The following is a 17,246-nucleotide window of genomic DNA, read 5'->3' as shown; positions in this document are numbered from 1 at the left end:
AGCCGAAGCAAAATCAAGTGTGTTTGTGTCCATTTTCTGAATATGGAAGGGAGATCTAATCTGCATATCTATTACATTGTGTCCTATTTATACTTTTCTCAACAATAAGTAATATTGTTTGGTCTCACTGTATTCATTGGACTGATCCTCACTGAAAATACGTTTGGAGTATTCCACTGTTTGCAGAGGCTGATTTTGTCCTATGTTCCATCTCAGGTTAGTGAATCCATCACAAGGAGAAGGAAATTAAGCCTTCTTTGCCACCTCAATATTCATTATTTCATCACTTGCTATTTGACTTGTTTGACTTCTAAAATGCCCATTTATTCTTAAGTCTTTTAAATATGTCTTAAGTGTAACTGCTACCTGTAATTTAGCACTGGTTTTGGTTATAGGTAAGGATTATGAACAACATAAATAGTACACATTGCCTTTTGCCAAAAATGTGATGCTATTTTCCACTCTTGGAAAGAAATGTTGTTGATACTTGTTGTGGATTGAATTGTGTCCCCCCAGAAAAGTATGTTGAAGCCCTGACTCCAGGTACCTACAGATGTACCTAATTTGGAACTAGCATCTTTGAGGATGTAATTAGTTAACATGAGGTTATACTGGGTCAGAGTATGCCTAAAAACTGATGTTCTTATAAGAGGAGAGACATAGACACACAGTGGAGAAGGCCATGTAAAGATAGAGACAGGATTGGAATGACGCATCTACATGCCAAGGATTGCTGGCAACCACCAGAAACTGGAAGAGGCAAGGAAGGATCCTCCCTAGAGCCTTCAGAGAGAAGAACATGGCCCTCCTGACACCTTGATTTTGAATTTGTAACTTCCAAATTGTGATTTTAAAAATTTCTGTTGTTTTAAGCTATGAAGTTTGCGATACTTTGTTAAGGCAGCTCTAGGAAGCTGATACAGTACACCTGAACTTATGGAAATGAATCGGTACAGAAATACAGACTTGCAACCCCAGTAAAGATTACTGGCATCTTCCCAGGGGAGCAACAAAAAGGAGGGGTACCACTTCCTCTCCCGCCTCCTGGCTTCTAGAGTTCAAGAAAATGGGCCAGTTAAATCTGTTGTTCCTTATTCCTGGGATCCTCAGGAGGACACCCTCTACAGATAACCAGGGTTTGCTGAACAAACAAAATAGTGTTGGGCACAAAATTCAATAAATCTCATTTAATTGAGTTAAACTGAGCTTAGATGCATAAATTTGCTAATGGCTCTTTTCCGTTAAGAACTTTAAGATTTGTGGTATCAAAATGACTAGTCTAGACATTAAAATCATTATAATGTCGTATCTGCAGTTGTTAGAATGTAATGCAGTGCAGCTTATTACACAATAAAATATGTGAATTGTAAAATATATTTATCACTAGCACATCCTTTTTTCTTTTCCTGTTAAAGTTTTTAAACCCCACAGATGATTGATTTAGTATACTTTGATACTTTTTTCTGGTTCAAAATTTATCTATTAAATGATTTCAAAATAAATATTTTAAATGACCAACTTGTGATCTACTATAATTTCTTAAGATACTACCACATAGTTCATCTAAAGTATAAAAAGGAAATTTCAATATATTTGCAACCATTTTCCTTTATCAGAAATATTACAACATTGATATTAAACTTTTAGATATTACTTCACAGGTTTATGAAATATTTTATCAATATTCTATGTCCTCAAAGATTCCCTCAATTATGTCAATACATTATTCTCAACTTATTTTACAAGATAAGAAAATAGAAACTAGTATATACTATAATTTCATTTATTCATTTATTCAACAATTAATCACCTACCTGTTCCAGATGCTGTGCTAGGGAAAGTGAGAGAGACATATAAGCAATTCATTGTATCAATGTCAAAGGGCAAAAGGACCTGTAAGAACTGGATATTTCCTTAAGAGTCAATTCCAGACTATGGCATTTTCTAAAACTTCTTATGAAATCAGTTTTTAGAAGCACGAAGATGGGAGATTCATCTCAGAACAGCTGCTAGTTGTGCCAGTTAGTTATGATAGATTCTTGGCCCAAGCTTCATCCGTACATTTTCAAGATAAGAACTGAGTTCATGTTATTTCTTTAACCATATTTCACAGTCATAGGAAGTGAACAGCAATACAAAGTATAGTAAAGAATTTTTAAAATTAGCCCTTTTTTTGGTTTTCTTCTTGACAACATGTGGTATTTTTTGGATGTTACATTGAAGTTTTATGTGAGGACAAGAGATTTAAGACTCTAAGCTTAAAACTTTAAGAATGATATTACTTTTATCTTAGGTTGAGTTTCCTAAAAAGCAAAGACTAAGACAAAACTTCGGTGCAGTTACTTTATTCAGGACATGGTCCCGGGAAGCAAGAGTGAGGTAGCAAGCAGAGTGAAGCAGAAAGAGGGAAAGTCAATACAAGTATGTGTTACTGAGGTTTCTACTATGGGCAGCTGGGGCTCAATTCCATCAGGACCACCTGAGAAGCTTACAGAACACCTTTCAATTGTTCAAATCTCCAGTGGATTGGAGGCTGGATCCGATCCAGCCTCCAATCCCTCCTTCAATTCCCTCCTTCAACATTAATCCTTCAATTCCCTCCCCCACTGGGTAGCTCTAAGGAATTGGCCTGTAGGCTCCATGGCAGCTCAACGCCCTGGGTAGAAAGCAGAAAGACATCCAATCTGTGGTTAAGGTTGGACTTTGTCAGAGTAAGGTGAGTTACACAAGCCTGTCCACCACCATACAACTTAAATCAGAGGTACACTGAGGGGATTCTGACACGGGGCACCAGAGGCACCTCCTATAACTTTGTTGTTGGGATATTAAAATTATGGGAAATTGGAGGTGACATCTTTGGAGAAACTTACTCACCCAAGAAAAAAGACTTACAGATACCAACACTATAGAAATCTCAATGGGACAGAGACTGCTAGTTACCTATGTTAACATGATTCCCCCCTTCCTTTGCTGCAGTAAGAACCCAATTTCATTTGAGGTAGCAATGCATCCAGCTAAGAGACTACATTTTGTAGCCTTGCTTACAGCTAGATGTGGCCATGTGTTTAATTTCTTGCCAAAAAGTGTAAGCAGAATACTCTGTGGGCTTCTGGAAAGAGACTGGGTACTTACTTTCTCTACGTTCCTCCTTCCTGCTGCCTGTAATGCAGATACAATTGCAGAAGCCACCTGGACCATAAGGCACTGGCACTGAGAGAGTGGTGTAGCTAGGTGTCTGTTGCCTACATCCCTGATGATGTGGTGTTGTCATACAAGCCATGGACTGCCACATCTGGCCTTCTCTTACGTGAGGAAGAAATCAATGTTTATTAATCATCTATTATTTGGGTTTTTTCTCTTACATTTTGACCAAATCTCATTCCAGCTAATACATCACATGAAGTGTCTGGAACCCGCCCCACCTCCCTGCAGTAAAGGCCATTAACTGGCAAGCCCTGTCAGTGCACACATAGTTTCCAGTCAGCTTTCCTGTCTCTCAATCTTAAACAGATTGCAGAGTACAACATATCCAAACATTTTTTTAAAAGCTTCTAATGTCAAAAACAGACGCCAAAAAAGAAACTTTGAAGAAATAGAGACAGTCCTGGGAGCAAAAGAGAATGTCAAAATAAACAACAAAAAAAAACCTTAACATTCTTTAAAAATAAGACATATTTTACATCCAAAAAACATTAACAAAATACAAAAAAGTATACTCAGAGAACTAGAAAGAGCTCTTGGAAATTAAAAATATAACTGAAATAAGAAACTCAGTAGGTGAGCTGGAAATAAAGTTGATGGAAAATAGTAAAGGATATATTGAAAACACAGAGATTTAATCCAAGAGTTCCAGTAGATATGTATTCCAGAAAGAGAAAGAGGAAACTGGGTGGAAAGAAATTATCAAAGAAATAATAGAGGAAAGCTTCCTTGAATTAAAATTTTCATAATGAAAGAGCTCTCTTACTGACAAACAATGTTAATGCAAAAAGACTCACATTAAGAGACATCATTATAAAACTTCAGAATATCTGGTTAAAGAGACTTTCAAAAGTTTTCAGAAGAAAAAAGAAAAATATCAAGAATCAAAGTCTTTTCAACAACAATACTAGATTCTAGAAAACAATGGAACAGTAACTTCAAAATTCTAAGGGAGATTTATTTCAGCCTGATATTCCATAACCAGAAACACTCTCAGTCAAGTGTGAGGATGGAATGAATGGCATTCTAGATACGAAAAGATTAGAAACATGCATTTTCCTTGCACACTTTCTTAGACCTTCCATCCCTATTTCCCATGGCTATCTACACATATATTTGCTCCAGTCAGGACAGATTTCCTACAGCTCATTTCCGCCATGGTACCTGTTTCCTGTGGCCTCCCTCCACTCATATGCCTTCTCCTTTCGGCTGTGAAAACCAAATCTCCTACACATTCTTCAAGAGCCAGTGCAAGCTCCACTTGCTTGAAGCCTTTAGGCCACACACATCTGCAGTGATCTCTTTACCTTTTGACCCTTCTCAGTCTCTAGAATCTTCACATGCATTTTGCTACTTTTGTCATTTTATCCGGCATTAGTCTCTGTATATGTCTGAATTCTCCAACAAGATTGGAACAGTATCTTAGTGTGACAGGAAAATAGAAAGTGCTTGGTAAACATCTGATGTTTACCCAGTTAATTAGGATACTCTGATTCCTGAATCAATTGTCTTTTCATGACACCATACTTTTTTTTTTTTTGAGAAACAGACATGGCTTGTTTATTAGAATGCAGAAAGTATCTGTATCAAGAGCAAGACAACAGATGAAATTGTATTTCTCAGAAAAAGCAACAAATTACAATTTTGCAAACATAACAGGTGATTTCAAAAAAGATAAAATTTTTTTACAAAGAAAATTATCTTTTTATACAAATATTTTGGGCTTTCATTCAAAGGAAGATTATTTCATAAACTCTCAAGAATTTATGGATAAGAAAACCTTCAACTTTGCAAGGACAAAAGTAACTTGGAGGCTGACTTTATATTATTTTGAATTCAATAATGAACAATGACTGTGTTTACCAAACAATTGTAGATCATGATTGCAAAATCAAGTTACCCTAAGGAAAAAAAAGCATATCATGACACACCCCATGGCAAATGTCCTTTTCTGTTTTTAATCAAAGGATGATACAAGTCAACTCACGCCACGTCTCACTATTATTTTCTAAATTCTATGCAAACAGGACAAGGCTTCAACTGAAGAGAGACAAGAATGAAGAGGTTTCTTTTATTTTTGGTCCTTGTAACATTTTATTCTGCATTTCCCACAGACCGAAAGATGGAATATGAAGAAAATATGCAACTGGCTCAGGTACTGTCTCAATAAATGTTATTAATGACTATCAATAAAACTTTTACTTTATTGATTGTATTGGGACTTAAAAAGACAGCTAGTTCCTACCAAAGAGTCCTGAACTTTCTTGTGAGGAGCTGCTTTTCCTTTCCTTGGCTCTAAGGACATCAAGGAAATTTGAGGGGTGGAGAGTAGGGGTGGGGTGGAGGACAGGAAGGATTTGCTACAACTTTAAGCAATAGTTACAAGTGAAGAGACAGTAAGAGTAGAAAGGGTCAGCCCTGAAAGAATGGAGGTCTCCATAAAAGCATTTGAAGACCAACCAGGAGAACCCAACTATATTTTGGAGCCACTTATCCCTGTATGTATGAAAAACACATTGTTTTGGAGATTCCCTGTAAAAATCAGTCCAATTTGCCATATTTGGTGAAATTATTTACATTTGAAAAATGGATAATCACATCTCCTCTAGAATTTGATTCAAGGAAACACCAAAATGAAAGTAACAGCAACAATATGTAAGACGCAAGATAATTTAACACACAGAAGAAGCTTGCTTCTCTTCTGTGGAAGTTTGGAGTCTCGTGGGCTGTATGGGTTTAGCCAGTTCTGGTCACACATAGCTCAATGAGTTCTTGAAAACTGAAAACACAGGGTGACTCTTTGCTTTCTTCTTTGTTTTCTTCCTCTCTTCTTTCTTCTCTCACTCCTTCCTTTCCCTTGTTACTTATTTCCTTTTTCCCTCCTACTGCCAAAAAGGATTGCAGAAAATTTTGTTTTCTCCTGAGATGGAGATCTGCTCTTCTGTAGTCTGTGCCTTTTTTTGTCTTTTTGGTCAGGCATATCTCAACCAGTTCTACTCTCTTGAAATAGAAGGGAGTCATCTTGTTCAAAGCAAGAACAGAAGTGTCATAGACAGCAAAATTCGTGAAATGCAAGCATTTTTCGGATTGACAGTGACTGGAAAACTGGACTCAAATACTCTTGAGATCATGAAGACACCCAGGTGTGGGGTGCCTGATGTGGGTCAGTATGGCTACACTCTCCCTGGGTGGAAGAAATACAATCTCACATACAGGTAATGCTACTGCCCCTAATCTAAAGGAACATGAAAATAATCTCCAAGGAACAAAAATAATAATAGTTTATTTTACCGAGCACTTCCTGTGTGCACAGCACTTGATAGATTTTATTTATTCCATCCTCCTAAGAAATTTGTGACATAGGCATCACTGCTATTACCACCTTAAACACAGAGAAACAAAAGCTTATTTACCATAGGCCATTTTACACAGCTCTTCTCATCAGACTGGCTCTGGCAGATATGCTCTAATCTCTAGCCTCTGCCACCTCTATAAAAGCTCAGGACCAGGATCTGCCTTCTGATTGCAGATGCTTAAAGGTACAAATGAAGTATGCTCAAGGGAAAATGGGAAGACCCTGGAGCACAACCAGTTCATGTCAAAGGTGTGTGAGTCAGATTGTCAAATCTAAGGTGGACCCCAGACATCTCAAGGACAGGGAGCTGGCTTATTGGCAGAAAGAAGATGAAGTGCACCTGTGACCTGAGATAGAGTCAGTGACTTTGACCACTGCTCTAGAGCCTTCCTGGCTGGCCCTAAAGAGTCTTTCTGATAGTTCTTCCTTCATCTTACTGAGCCTTAGGGATTGAGATAAAAATACGTTTATCAAGATAGGGAATATAAATTAAGGGAGATATTTTCTTGAGTAACAAACTCTTTGTGGCTTTCAAGTGAGACTCTTAATATATGACACATGCATAAGACTGATTTCTACAAGCCGTTTGAGAAAATAAATCTCAATTCTTTTTAGAAGATATTTATAATACAGTCATATACACAGCAAACCCATACATGAGATTAATGATCTCCCACTTAAGATGTGATCTTAGGGAAATCATTTAACCTCTTTGAGCCTCATTTGTTAAAGTGTGATAATACGACCTGATGAATAGGGCAAATGAAAGATTGAATTATATAGCATACGTAAAAGTACCTTACTTAAATAGTAAAGTAGTGTACAAATGTAGCAATAGCACCGTACCAAAAGTTACTGCCGCATATAATTGATGACATAGAAATTATTTTCTTTCCATAGTATGTGTTTACATGCATGTATAACCACGAATTGATATATTTTTGTTAATTTCTAAGAATCATAAACTACACTCCAGATATGGCACGAGCTGATGTGGATGAGGCTATCCAAAAAGGTTTAGAAGTGTGGAGCAAAGTTACTCCACTAATATTCACCAAGATTTCCAAAGGGATTGCAGACATCATGATTGCCTTTAGGACCCGAGGTAAGGTTTTCAGCAGAGAAAGCTATATGGCTATTTTCATCCCAGGAGCTTTGAAGATGCTGATCCTTTTTCCCCCCATGAATTGTATCTCAGTCCATGGTTGGTGTCCTCGTTATTTTGATGGCCCCTTGGGAGTCCTTGGCCATGCCTTTCCTCCTGGTCTGGGTCTGGGTGGAGACACTCACTTTGATGAGGATGAAAACTGGACCAAGGATGGAGCAGGTGAGCCCAATTTTCTTTATGAACAAAATTTTGTTATTCATACAAATTCCTAAAGGAATAGTTTTGCAACTAGTTGCTTTTTACTTCCTAATTTCCCTACGATTTTTCATATTCCAGATGACATTGATGAAAGTGTCCAATGTCTGTTCAAACCATTGTGCTTGTCCAGTTCAGAGCCTTATCCACACAACATCTTCATAAAGTTGCTAATCCTGTTATGATCAGAACATTCTTCCTTTACTCAGATGTTCATTCATATACCCACAATGCCTGAAGGGCCACTATGTGCCTGGAACTGTGCAAGGTGTTGTACAGACCACAAAGTTGTACTCGAAAAGTTCCAGCTCTTCAGAGGTTCATGATCTTGTGTGATGTATAAAGCCTAGACCCACTCACCACCATACAAGGCAGACTGTGCTGTCTGTTATACCCATGGCAGAAGTCATCTCTGGCTTGAGGACTGAAAGAAGACTCTGGGGAGGTGGTGATTCTAAGTTAGTGATTGAAGGATGCTGTGTGGGTTCATGGCCCATAGGAAGTCTGTTTATATGCATGAACCTCTTCTAGCTCTTGCCTGTCTGCCAAGGTATTAGACCCTGGTCTTTATATTTGACTTACTTCTTCAGACTAAGTGGGTTGATTTTATTTCTTTTCATGGGCCTCCCTGGCACTAAAATAAGAGATATTTTATTACTTTTCAAACAAAAAACAAAACTTTACAATAGTAAAAATATGTGCCTCAAATGAAGGAGCAGGTTGAGTAGACTCTCGGGTTCTCCCACTCTTTTTTTCTATCATTGACTACAGTCATCTTGGGTCTGGCATCTGGTTTCCCAGGTCCCAGGAAAGTGGAGGCTGTGTCTCTCTGGTGGATGGTACGCAAGGCCACAATTCAGTCCTGACCAAGTAACTCCAGACAGTCTGTGGGTCAGTTTTACAGTTTCTGCAAAACTGAAAGCCAGTGACTCAGAATGATGCGTGGCCACTCCTTGCTAAGTCTGATCATGTGATGTAATTGTTTTTCCAAGAGCTAGGAAACAAAGAGGGTAAAGAACTCAGTGCTGGCTGAACTTCAGGTACCGGGGAAGTCTGAGACTGGTTGCTGCCACTGCCACGTGAGTTACATCAAAGACAAGAAAATGAAAGGGGTGGGGTGACACCATGACCCAAACAACAGAATAGTTGAATGGACCATGTCTGTATCTCCTGCTGAAACATGTCCCAATATTTCTCTGGATTTGGCCTAAAGGCAGTGTGGATATGTCCAATCAGGCAGTTATAGGAAATATCTTAGTGCTCACCAAAGTCAGAATAACTCCACTTTGTCAGCCAGGATTTACTTTCATATCTAGAGGTAGATATGAAAGTTTCACTGTCATTTTATCCCTATTAATTCCAATACTTAGTAGTGAAATTACTATTACGCATACTGCAACAGGCCCCTAGCCAAAGGGGATGTGTGGGGTCGATTACAAAAAAGTCCAATTTGATCTGGGCCTCAAGTTGGCAAAACTTGCTTGAGCAAAGCAGAGGATAAATATAGCCCTCCACCAAGTTATGGGTGGATAGCCAGGCAACAATACTAAAATGGGTTATCTTCTAACTACTTTGCTACATTCCCTCAGCTTTGAAATTTTTGGCCCTGGGGGATGCCCAATCATATAACTCTTACCTCACTGACGTAGAAGGGAAAATGCCTTCCTGTTCTCTAATAAGAACATAAAATCTCAAGCATATGTGACCTCCAATCAGATTTTTTAAATAGAAAATTTGGCAATAATGTATAATATATGATTACCTTCTTTACGTATATGTAAGCTCTCTCTATGGAAAGGGCACAAAAGTCTTAGCGTAACTTCCTTAAAAGCAATAGACAACCGTCATCTGCTAATCCCACTGTTTCCTAAGGGAAGGACAGTCACTGCGTGGTGATGTCAGAGGAATTTGTGCACATAGAGAGGCTTTCCTGAGAATCTCCCAAAGTGAGGTCAGTGTCAAGCCTGTATGAATGTAAATGTTCTACACACACATATGTACTAAACAACTGAAACAGACCTCAGAGACCGCTACAGATGCAGTGTTGGGATGGAGAAGAGCAGTGGTCTGTGGCTTGGCAGACCTTACCTGCAGGAAGATGACACATGTTATCTGTAATAAAGGTGAAAACACCTTGCAAAGCACTTGCCTTTAGCAAACATTCAGAAAGTGTTTGACACTGATGATTATGTTGGTGATTATTAGTATTAATGATAATGATGATGATTAGATAGAGTGATTTCTAGGAGAAGGAAAAACTATTCACAAAGGTACTCATGTATTATGTATCAATGTATCCATTTAGTCACATCTCCAAGAAGGCAGCAATGTTGTCTTTTTTTCTACAGTATCATACAGCCTATAATATTGTCAGCACGTGAGAGACACTCTACAAATATTTGATAAATGAAGTCACGCGACAAATCTTTACTCAACATCTACTCTGACTCACGCTCTGCAATAGAAATGGAATATACAATAGTGTACAAGACATAGACCCTGCCCTCCAGGGGTTTACAGTCTAGAGGACACACTCTACCAAATGGCAATTAAAATTAGTATGATCAACCGTGGGATAAAGGGAACTATGGCAATGTAATAGGAGCACATAAAGTAAACTCCAATCCATTTACAGAGGTCAGGGAGGAAGTGATGCCAAACCTGAGACCTGAAGGCTCTGCAGGAACTCTGAAGACAAAGTGGAGTAAACAGTTCTAGACAGAATAACCCAACCAACCCAAGTATTAGAATTGTGGTGGAACAGAAGGCTAAAATGGTGAATAGGATTCAGATTAGAATCCTTTATAGAAGGTCTTGAAAGCCACGATAAATGTTTGGACTTCATTCAGATGATCTGAGTTTGAATTACTTTTTTAAAGAGTCACTTGTCCCATCCCCGTCCAAAAGCACATGCAGTGATATTGCCAGCAGCAAAAGCCAGAGCAGAAAAGCATGAACGTCCATGAAATAATTTTTTGCCATTCCATGTTCGATTTGTGCAAACATCGCTGGACAAAGCGCCATAACAAAAGGCTCAGCCTTTTCCTTCATGTCCATAGGCTTAGTTGCAACTCCAAGGACAGTCTTTTATATACTTAGAAACTTACAGACTGTGGGAGAGACAGAGAAATAAAAAGGCAAGTCCAACCATGCATGGTACAACTTCTGGTGTGGTAAAGTACAGAGTACTATGGTCTTGTATAGGAGGCACAGCTAACCATTCGATCATCCACATAAAAACCTGGATATCCAGCAACCATCACTAAGCAGTTTCTCAGTCACCAGGAATAAAAGATAATTAAGACATGGTCCCTGTACCGAAAGGGTACACAGCTTGGTGAAAGAAATAGACAATGCAGTACTTATCTGCAAAGACAGAATTAAGCACTGAGTCTACAGAAGCCGAGAGAGGTGCAATTAAGTCAACCTGGATAGGAGCTGGGGAATAAGAGAAGCCTCATGAGGGAGATGGCTCTAGGGGGATTCCTGAGGAATACATAGGATAGCGGGGAGAAAGGGGGGTGAGAAAGTAATACGCTGGGCAGAAGGGATGGAGATATGGAGACACAGAGATTAGAAAGAACATGGCATAGACGAGAAATGCAAATGATTCAATATGGCTAGCTCATGGAATGTGAAAATAAAATATGAGGCTGGGAAAAAAAGCAGGGACTTGTTCATGGAAGGCCATGTTTAGGTATTTGGACTTGATCCTACAGCCAATGGAGAACCTCTGAATAATATAGGTAGGAGAAATATGATCACATTCAGCAGCCTAAAAACAACCAGACTGGCGGCTTCTCTCTCTCTCTCTCTCTCTCTCTCTCTCTCTCTCTCTCTCTCTCTCTCTTTTTACTACTATCCATTTCTGAGACACCTGTTTCCTGCCATCTGTTAACTCTGGGTTATATTTCTCCATGATGTGACTAATACCAATTATCAGTCTTGAAATATTTCCCAGATAAATGATGGTGAATATGTTATAAGAATTATCTGCTGTTTGGCAAGCCTTTTCTTCATTCCCCTCAGTTACTTCCTAATCTCAGATGCAATCATTCTCCTTCTGAATGACTAATGTACTCATGTTTTCCCTGTTTTTGTTAAGGATTCAGCTTGTTTCTTGTGGCTGCTCATGAATTTGGTCATTCACTGGGGCTCTCTCACACCAATGATCAAACAGCTTTGATGTTCCCAAATTATGTCTCCCTGGATCCTAGCAAATACCCACTTTCTCAGGATGATATCAATGGAATACAATCCATCTATGGTGAGCAACGAATCTGAATATATGTGAACTGAATTGACAGCCTTACAGGAAGGAAGTTGAGAAAAATCACTTCTTGAAATATTATCATGAAGAAAATATTCTCTTGGGTAAGATCCTTCTGTAGGTATTTCTACATGCCTTCTTAATTCACTAAGGTATTTCTTTTCTCATCAAAGGAAGTCCACCTAAGACACCTGCTAAGCCAAAGGGACCCACTGTACCCCATGCCTGTGACCCCGATTTGACTTTTGATGCTATCACCACTTTCCGCAGAGAAGTAATGTTCTTTAAAGGCAGGTAAACCCATTCCCTTAAACACCTCAACTTCCTATGAAGATTTTTCTTTTCAAGAGATTTGGGGATAAGAGAGCTGTGGGGGTAGTGAGAATATGTGCCTTTACTTTTCGTTTTATAACTGCCCATATTGTTTAAATGTTTTATTCTGTGCACATATCTCTTACTTGTTTGATAAATTAATTTTTAAATGTTTTTAAGCAAATTTTTAAATTGCCATTGAAACAGTCTACTTTCAGTGACTTCTTAGCTAAAATAACACACCACTCCTGGTGGTGTGTTGGAGGTGGCTTATACCATTTCAGGATCCAATTGTGAAATTTTCAAGAATTTTGTAAACTGGTTCACATCACTTTGGTAGCTTGAAACTGGCCATGGTTGGAGTATTTACACCCTGGAAATCATCAAATGATAAAAATTAGGTTTTTTTCCTACCTGGAGAGCCAATTGTTAAATACGCATCGACAGACCTTTCCCTGAAGCTGAATCAACAGTGTTAGCTGTGGTAGGAAATCTCTTCTCTCACTATGTATAATTTACTGCACTTAACTTGCAACATGGTGTGTCAATTATGTATACCATGACCATATTTTCAGAACAGAGTATCAAGACATACACCAACTGACAAGGATATAGGGGCAAAAGAAAAGAATATCTGAAATCAGACTCCTGCCACCCACAACTATGTAGCACTGTAATTACATGCTGTCACTACCATGCTCTTAATAGTCGAGGCTGAGAGACCACTTGTCAGGGATGGGTAGACAGCATGGGAAGGAAAATGGACTATATGGACTTTTCAAGTCCTCCTCATAGGCTCAGAACTTTACAGCCAGAAGGGAAATCTGAGGAAATATTTAGCTATGCAAAAATAATAACATTTCTTTATTCTAGCAAACATCAGCACCAAAAAATTCTTCTTAGATGGCTTGGTATTGGTTTAGAATGTTGGGAATTGCTGCTTTGGCAAAAATGAGGTGATTGAGCACACTGAGAACTATTTATGAGATTTCCATGGGTATTTTGCTACCCTAAGTTCCCAAAAGAGTGGGCACAAAGTCATGTCCTGACCTTGGTAGTCCAAAGGGTAGAATTGAACTCATAACCATCTAAATTTGCTGTGGAAATTTGTATTAATGCCATAAATTGTTTGAGGAAAATATCAACTAATTAGATAAGGGACAAGTGTCAGTTTGCAGCATTTTCATTGAAATAGATATATATACACTGTGTATAAAGTATGGTTTTCTGTCTAACACAGGCATCTATGGAGGATCTACTATGATATCACTGATGTTGAATTTGAATTGATCTCTTCATTCTGGCCATCTCTGCCAGCTGATATTCAAGCTGCATATGAGAACCCCAAAGACAAGATTCTGGTTTTTAAAGGTAATTTTACCCATCATTATTCCTCTTCTCCCTCTGGATGCCTGAACTGTTCAGTGGGTATTTTAGTGCAAGGAATATAATCTTCATGAATGAGCAAAATAGACAAGGCTTCTGCCCTGACCTGAGGTTCCTATCGTAAAGAATAACTATCCAAGGATTCTCAGTGGTTGTGAAGATAAACACCATCCCAACAGCACAGGAGAAAAGAAAACTGTATAACAAAAACTAAAAAGTGTTTTTTTCTGAAAAATAAAGGTAACCCATTTCTCTTCTGTGCTCCCTTTTTACTAGGGTTGTTAGATGTGGCAAATAAAAATAAAAGATGCTTTGAATTTTGGACAAACAACAAAATAATTTTTTAGTATAAGTATGTCCTTTGCAATATTTTGGATACACTTATACCAAAAATTAGTCATTGTTTATTTGAAATTCAGATTCAATTGGTATCTAATATTCAAATTAGCAACCCTACTTTTTACATGGGTTTCACCAGATTACTTGCCTTTGAGAACACTTGGGTGCTGAAATTTAGGAGAACATGTCCAAATATACTTGACTGTTTTGTCAGAGTTGGAAAGAATTAATACAATGAATTCAATTGACATGGGTATGCACACTACTAACTATAGGTATATATTACTTGTGTGATGTTAATGACATAAGTAGCTAAAGAAAGCAGTAAGAATAAATGGAGACATAAGATTACTAAATCTCTAAGCATTGAACCTGAAAGGAACTAAGCATCTAATTATTTTCAAACTTCTTAAGACAGCTATTTCTCCCTTTAGGAAATAAATCAGAAGATAATCACTTTCTCTCTTCCTAGATGAAAACTTTTGGATGATCAGAGGATATGCGGTCTTGCCAGATTATCCCAAATCCATCCATATACTTGGCTTTCCAAGACGTGTGAAGAAAATTGATGCAGCTGTCTGTGATCGAAACACAAGAAAAACCTACTTCTTTGTGGGCATTTGGTGCTGGAGGCAAGTCTACAGACAATTGACCCTTTGTTTTACTCTGGAAAAAAATATCCAGATAACTTCACTTTAACATGGGCAAAAATAAAATTAACCTACAGTGTTCCTAAAGTGTTATCTTGAAGGCAATCTCAGGTGGATGGCATTCGCCAAACAAAAGAATGTTTCAATCAGTTCAAAGATCTTTCTCCAAGTTAAAAAAATAAAGATAAAATCATAAAGCTGGTGATGCCAACCAAACCACCAATGACAAACATATCTAGTCAAAATCTTTGAAACTCCAGGATGAGCTCTTATTTTGATTTAACAGTTCCACAGAATAGCATCAATCCGGCAAATTATGTAGCTTTTCCCCCTCATAATTCCTTGCTTTCAAGACATTATAAGTGATTTAACCAAACATAATCTTTGCCATTTTTATTTTATTATTCATCCAACTCGTTTTCTTCCAGTAGGACTACTTTTTTTTCTACATCTTTGCTTGACTCCAAGGAGGCAGTAAAAAATTAAGCCCTCCCCCTCCAAAACTAAGATCCCCTGAAAACCTTTCAAATCCATGTCTCCAGGTATGATGAAGTTACCCAAACCATGGACAAAGGGTATCCACACAGGGTGGTAAAATACTTTCCAGGAATTGGTCTCCAAGTGGATGCTGCTTTCCAACATAAAGGTAAGTGCCTGACTATAAGGATACTTGGAAGACTTTGCTGACTGTGAAATAAGACAGCATGAAATCGTAAATGTTTCAATTTTAATGTCATTTTATTACTCTAGAGTACATGTAAATAATAATAAACTTTAATCTGAGGGCCTTATCAAAAACTGAATAGTAAGTTCTGAATTATATTCTCTGTCATACTATTTCAAAACTGCAAAAAGTACCAAAATTAACTATCACTGATCCAAGATACCTTATAAAGATACCCCCGAAGAGGTTTAAGTGTGAAAAATGACTAAGCACGTGAAGTGAACAGTGATTCTCAATCTTAATGTACATAGTTTAATATACACAGCTTGGGGTTATGAAACTACAAGTCCCTTAGAGTTTCTGAGGCAGCAGGATTGTGGGTAAGATCCAGGAATCTATAGTCTTAAAAGAACCTCAAACAATTTAATGCATCAGTTCAGCTACTATATCTTCAGAGACAACAAACCAGACCATGCAGTAAGCAGGAGTCTAAACATGTTTTTGAGTAACACCATCTGTTATTCTTGTGAAATCTAACATGGAACCTCAAAAACTAAAACAGATTAACCAGAGCAACACTAGGAAAATGAGGATGTAGGGACCAAGGCCATACTCACATTTCTCCCCCTCTCTGAGACACATTTTTGAAACCTAATTTGAGAACCTCTGGCATAAACCACAGTCTGACTAGAAAGGTAGTAAGCCCTTGAAACTCATGTTTCATACCTTGGCTTTTTTTTCAGGGAAATAAAAATAATATTTCTCATGTGACTGAGCAGAGTAAAATGTATCTATATATGTATCTATATAGTTACACATTTCTTTTCTCTCCATATAATGTTCAGTTATTTTATTCTATATTCATAAAATTTTAAAGTATGGAATCATTGTATAGTGGTGCAAAGTAACTAATCATGATTCTCTCTCTCTAGGATTCTTCTATTTCTTCCGTAGATCAAAGCAATTTGAATATGACCCTAAGGCAAAGAACGTTACCCGAATAATGAAAACCAATACTTGGTTTCAATGCAGAGAACCATTAAATTCATCATCTGATTTTACTATCAGTGAGGAAAATGTACATTCAGGGGGAGTGGAGATGTTTTATCATAAGAATTTAAACTTGCTTATTTTCAGTATTGTTCATGTGCTGAAAAACTACAGTTATCAATAAATTCATAGACCTAAAATAAACCTCAAGGGGTCTTTTAATCTGAACTCTGCTTCAAAGGAGAATAGAACTATTCTTTAACATCAAGTTGCCAGTCCTAGTTCTAAATATCTATCTAGTTAAGAGTCAAACAGCTTTTTGAGCTTCCTGATTCTTTTTACAGGAAGTTATGTGTAAACACAACTCTCACTGGACTTTAAACATATTTTGTGCTTTGTAGACTTGAAGAAGTAAGACTTTTGTTATAATAACAAAATACTGAAGACATTTATTAAACCAATCTTTAGCATTCTATTTTGTCTGGACCTTTGGAGTTGGAGAAGCTTGATAAACTGCATCCCTCATCCCTACCCATGTTCTGAACCCACTGAGAAATAACATACAGTTGGGAGAGTAAAATACCACCTTTATTAATGAAAGGCTTATATTGGAGAATATATCTGTGGACAAGAAAGCTTCCTAATATCAAATTCTAGAGTGAGCTATACTTACAAGTCATGGGAAGCACCATGCCTCCCCAAGAAAAAGTGAGCTG

The 17,246-nt window shown here is 37.7% G+C and overlaps 1 protein-coding gene across 1 annotated transcript; it reads left to right on the top strand.

The window, feature by feature from the left end:
- Positions 1 to 5,257: 5,257 nt before the first annotated feature.
- Positions 5,258 to 16,714, top strand: MMP27 (matrix metallopeptidase 27). Its single transcript, XM_060157918.1, has 10 exons — positions 5,258 to 5,356; positions 6,178 to 6,416; positions 7,513 to 7,661; positions 7,755 to 7,883; positions 12,025 to 12,186; positions 12,363 to 12,483; positions 13,742 to 13,872; positions 14,699 to 14,858; positions 15,419 to 15,522; positions 16,473 to 16,714. The coding sequence occupies exons 1-10, from the start codon at positions 5,258 to 5,260 to the stop codon at positions 16,712 to 16,714; spliced, it is 1,536 nt and encodes a 511-aa protein (XP_060013901.1).
- Positions 16,715 to 17,246: the final 532 nt, after the last annotated feature.

This window comes from Lagenorhynchus albirostris, chromosome 9 (assembly GCF_949774975.1).
Source record: "Lagenorhynchus albirostris chromosome 9, mLagAlb1.1, whole genome shotgun sequence".
NCBI classification, from domain to species: domain Eukaryota; kingdom Metazoa; phylum Chordata; class Mammalia; order Artiodactyla; family Delphinidae; genus Lagenorhynchus; species Lagenorhynchus albirostris.
The sequence above is the reverse complement of the archived record's forward strand: the minus strand, read 5'-3'. Positions and strand labels throughout refer to the sequence as shown.

Excerpts from the sequence above, each read along its gene's own strand:
- MMP27 (XM_060157918.1), top strand. The coding sequence starts at position 5,258 with ATGAAGAGGTTTCTTTTATTTTTGGTCCTTGTAACATTTTATTCTGCA. Across the intron at positions 7,662-7,754 it reads GATTGCCTTTAGGACCCGAG|TCCATGGTTGGTGTCCTCGT; the intron begins GTAAGGTTTTCA and ends ATTGTATCTCAG. Across the intron at positions 14,859-15,418 it reads GTGGGCATTTGGTGCTGGAG|GTATGATGAAGTTACCCAAA; the intron begins GCAAGTCTACAG and ends CCATGTCTCCAG.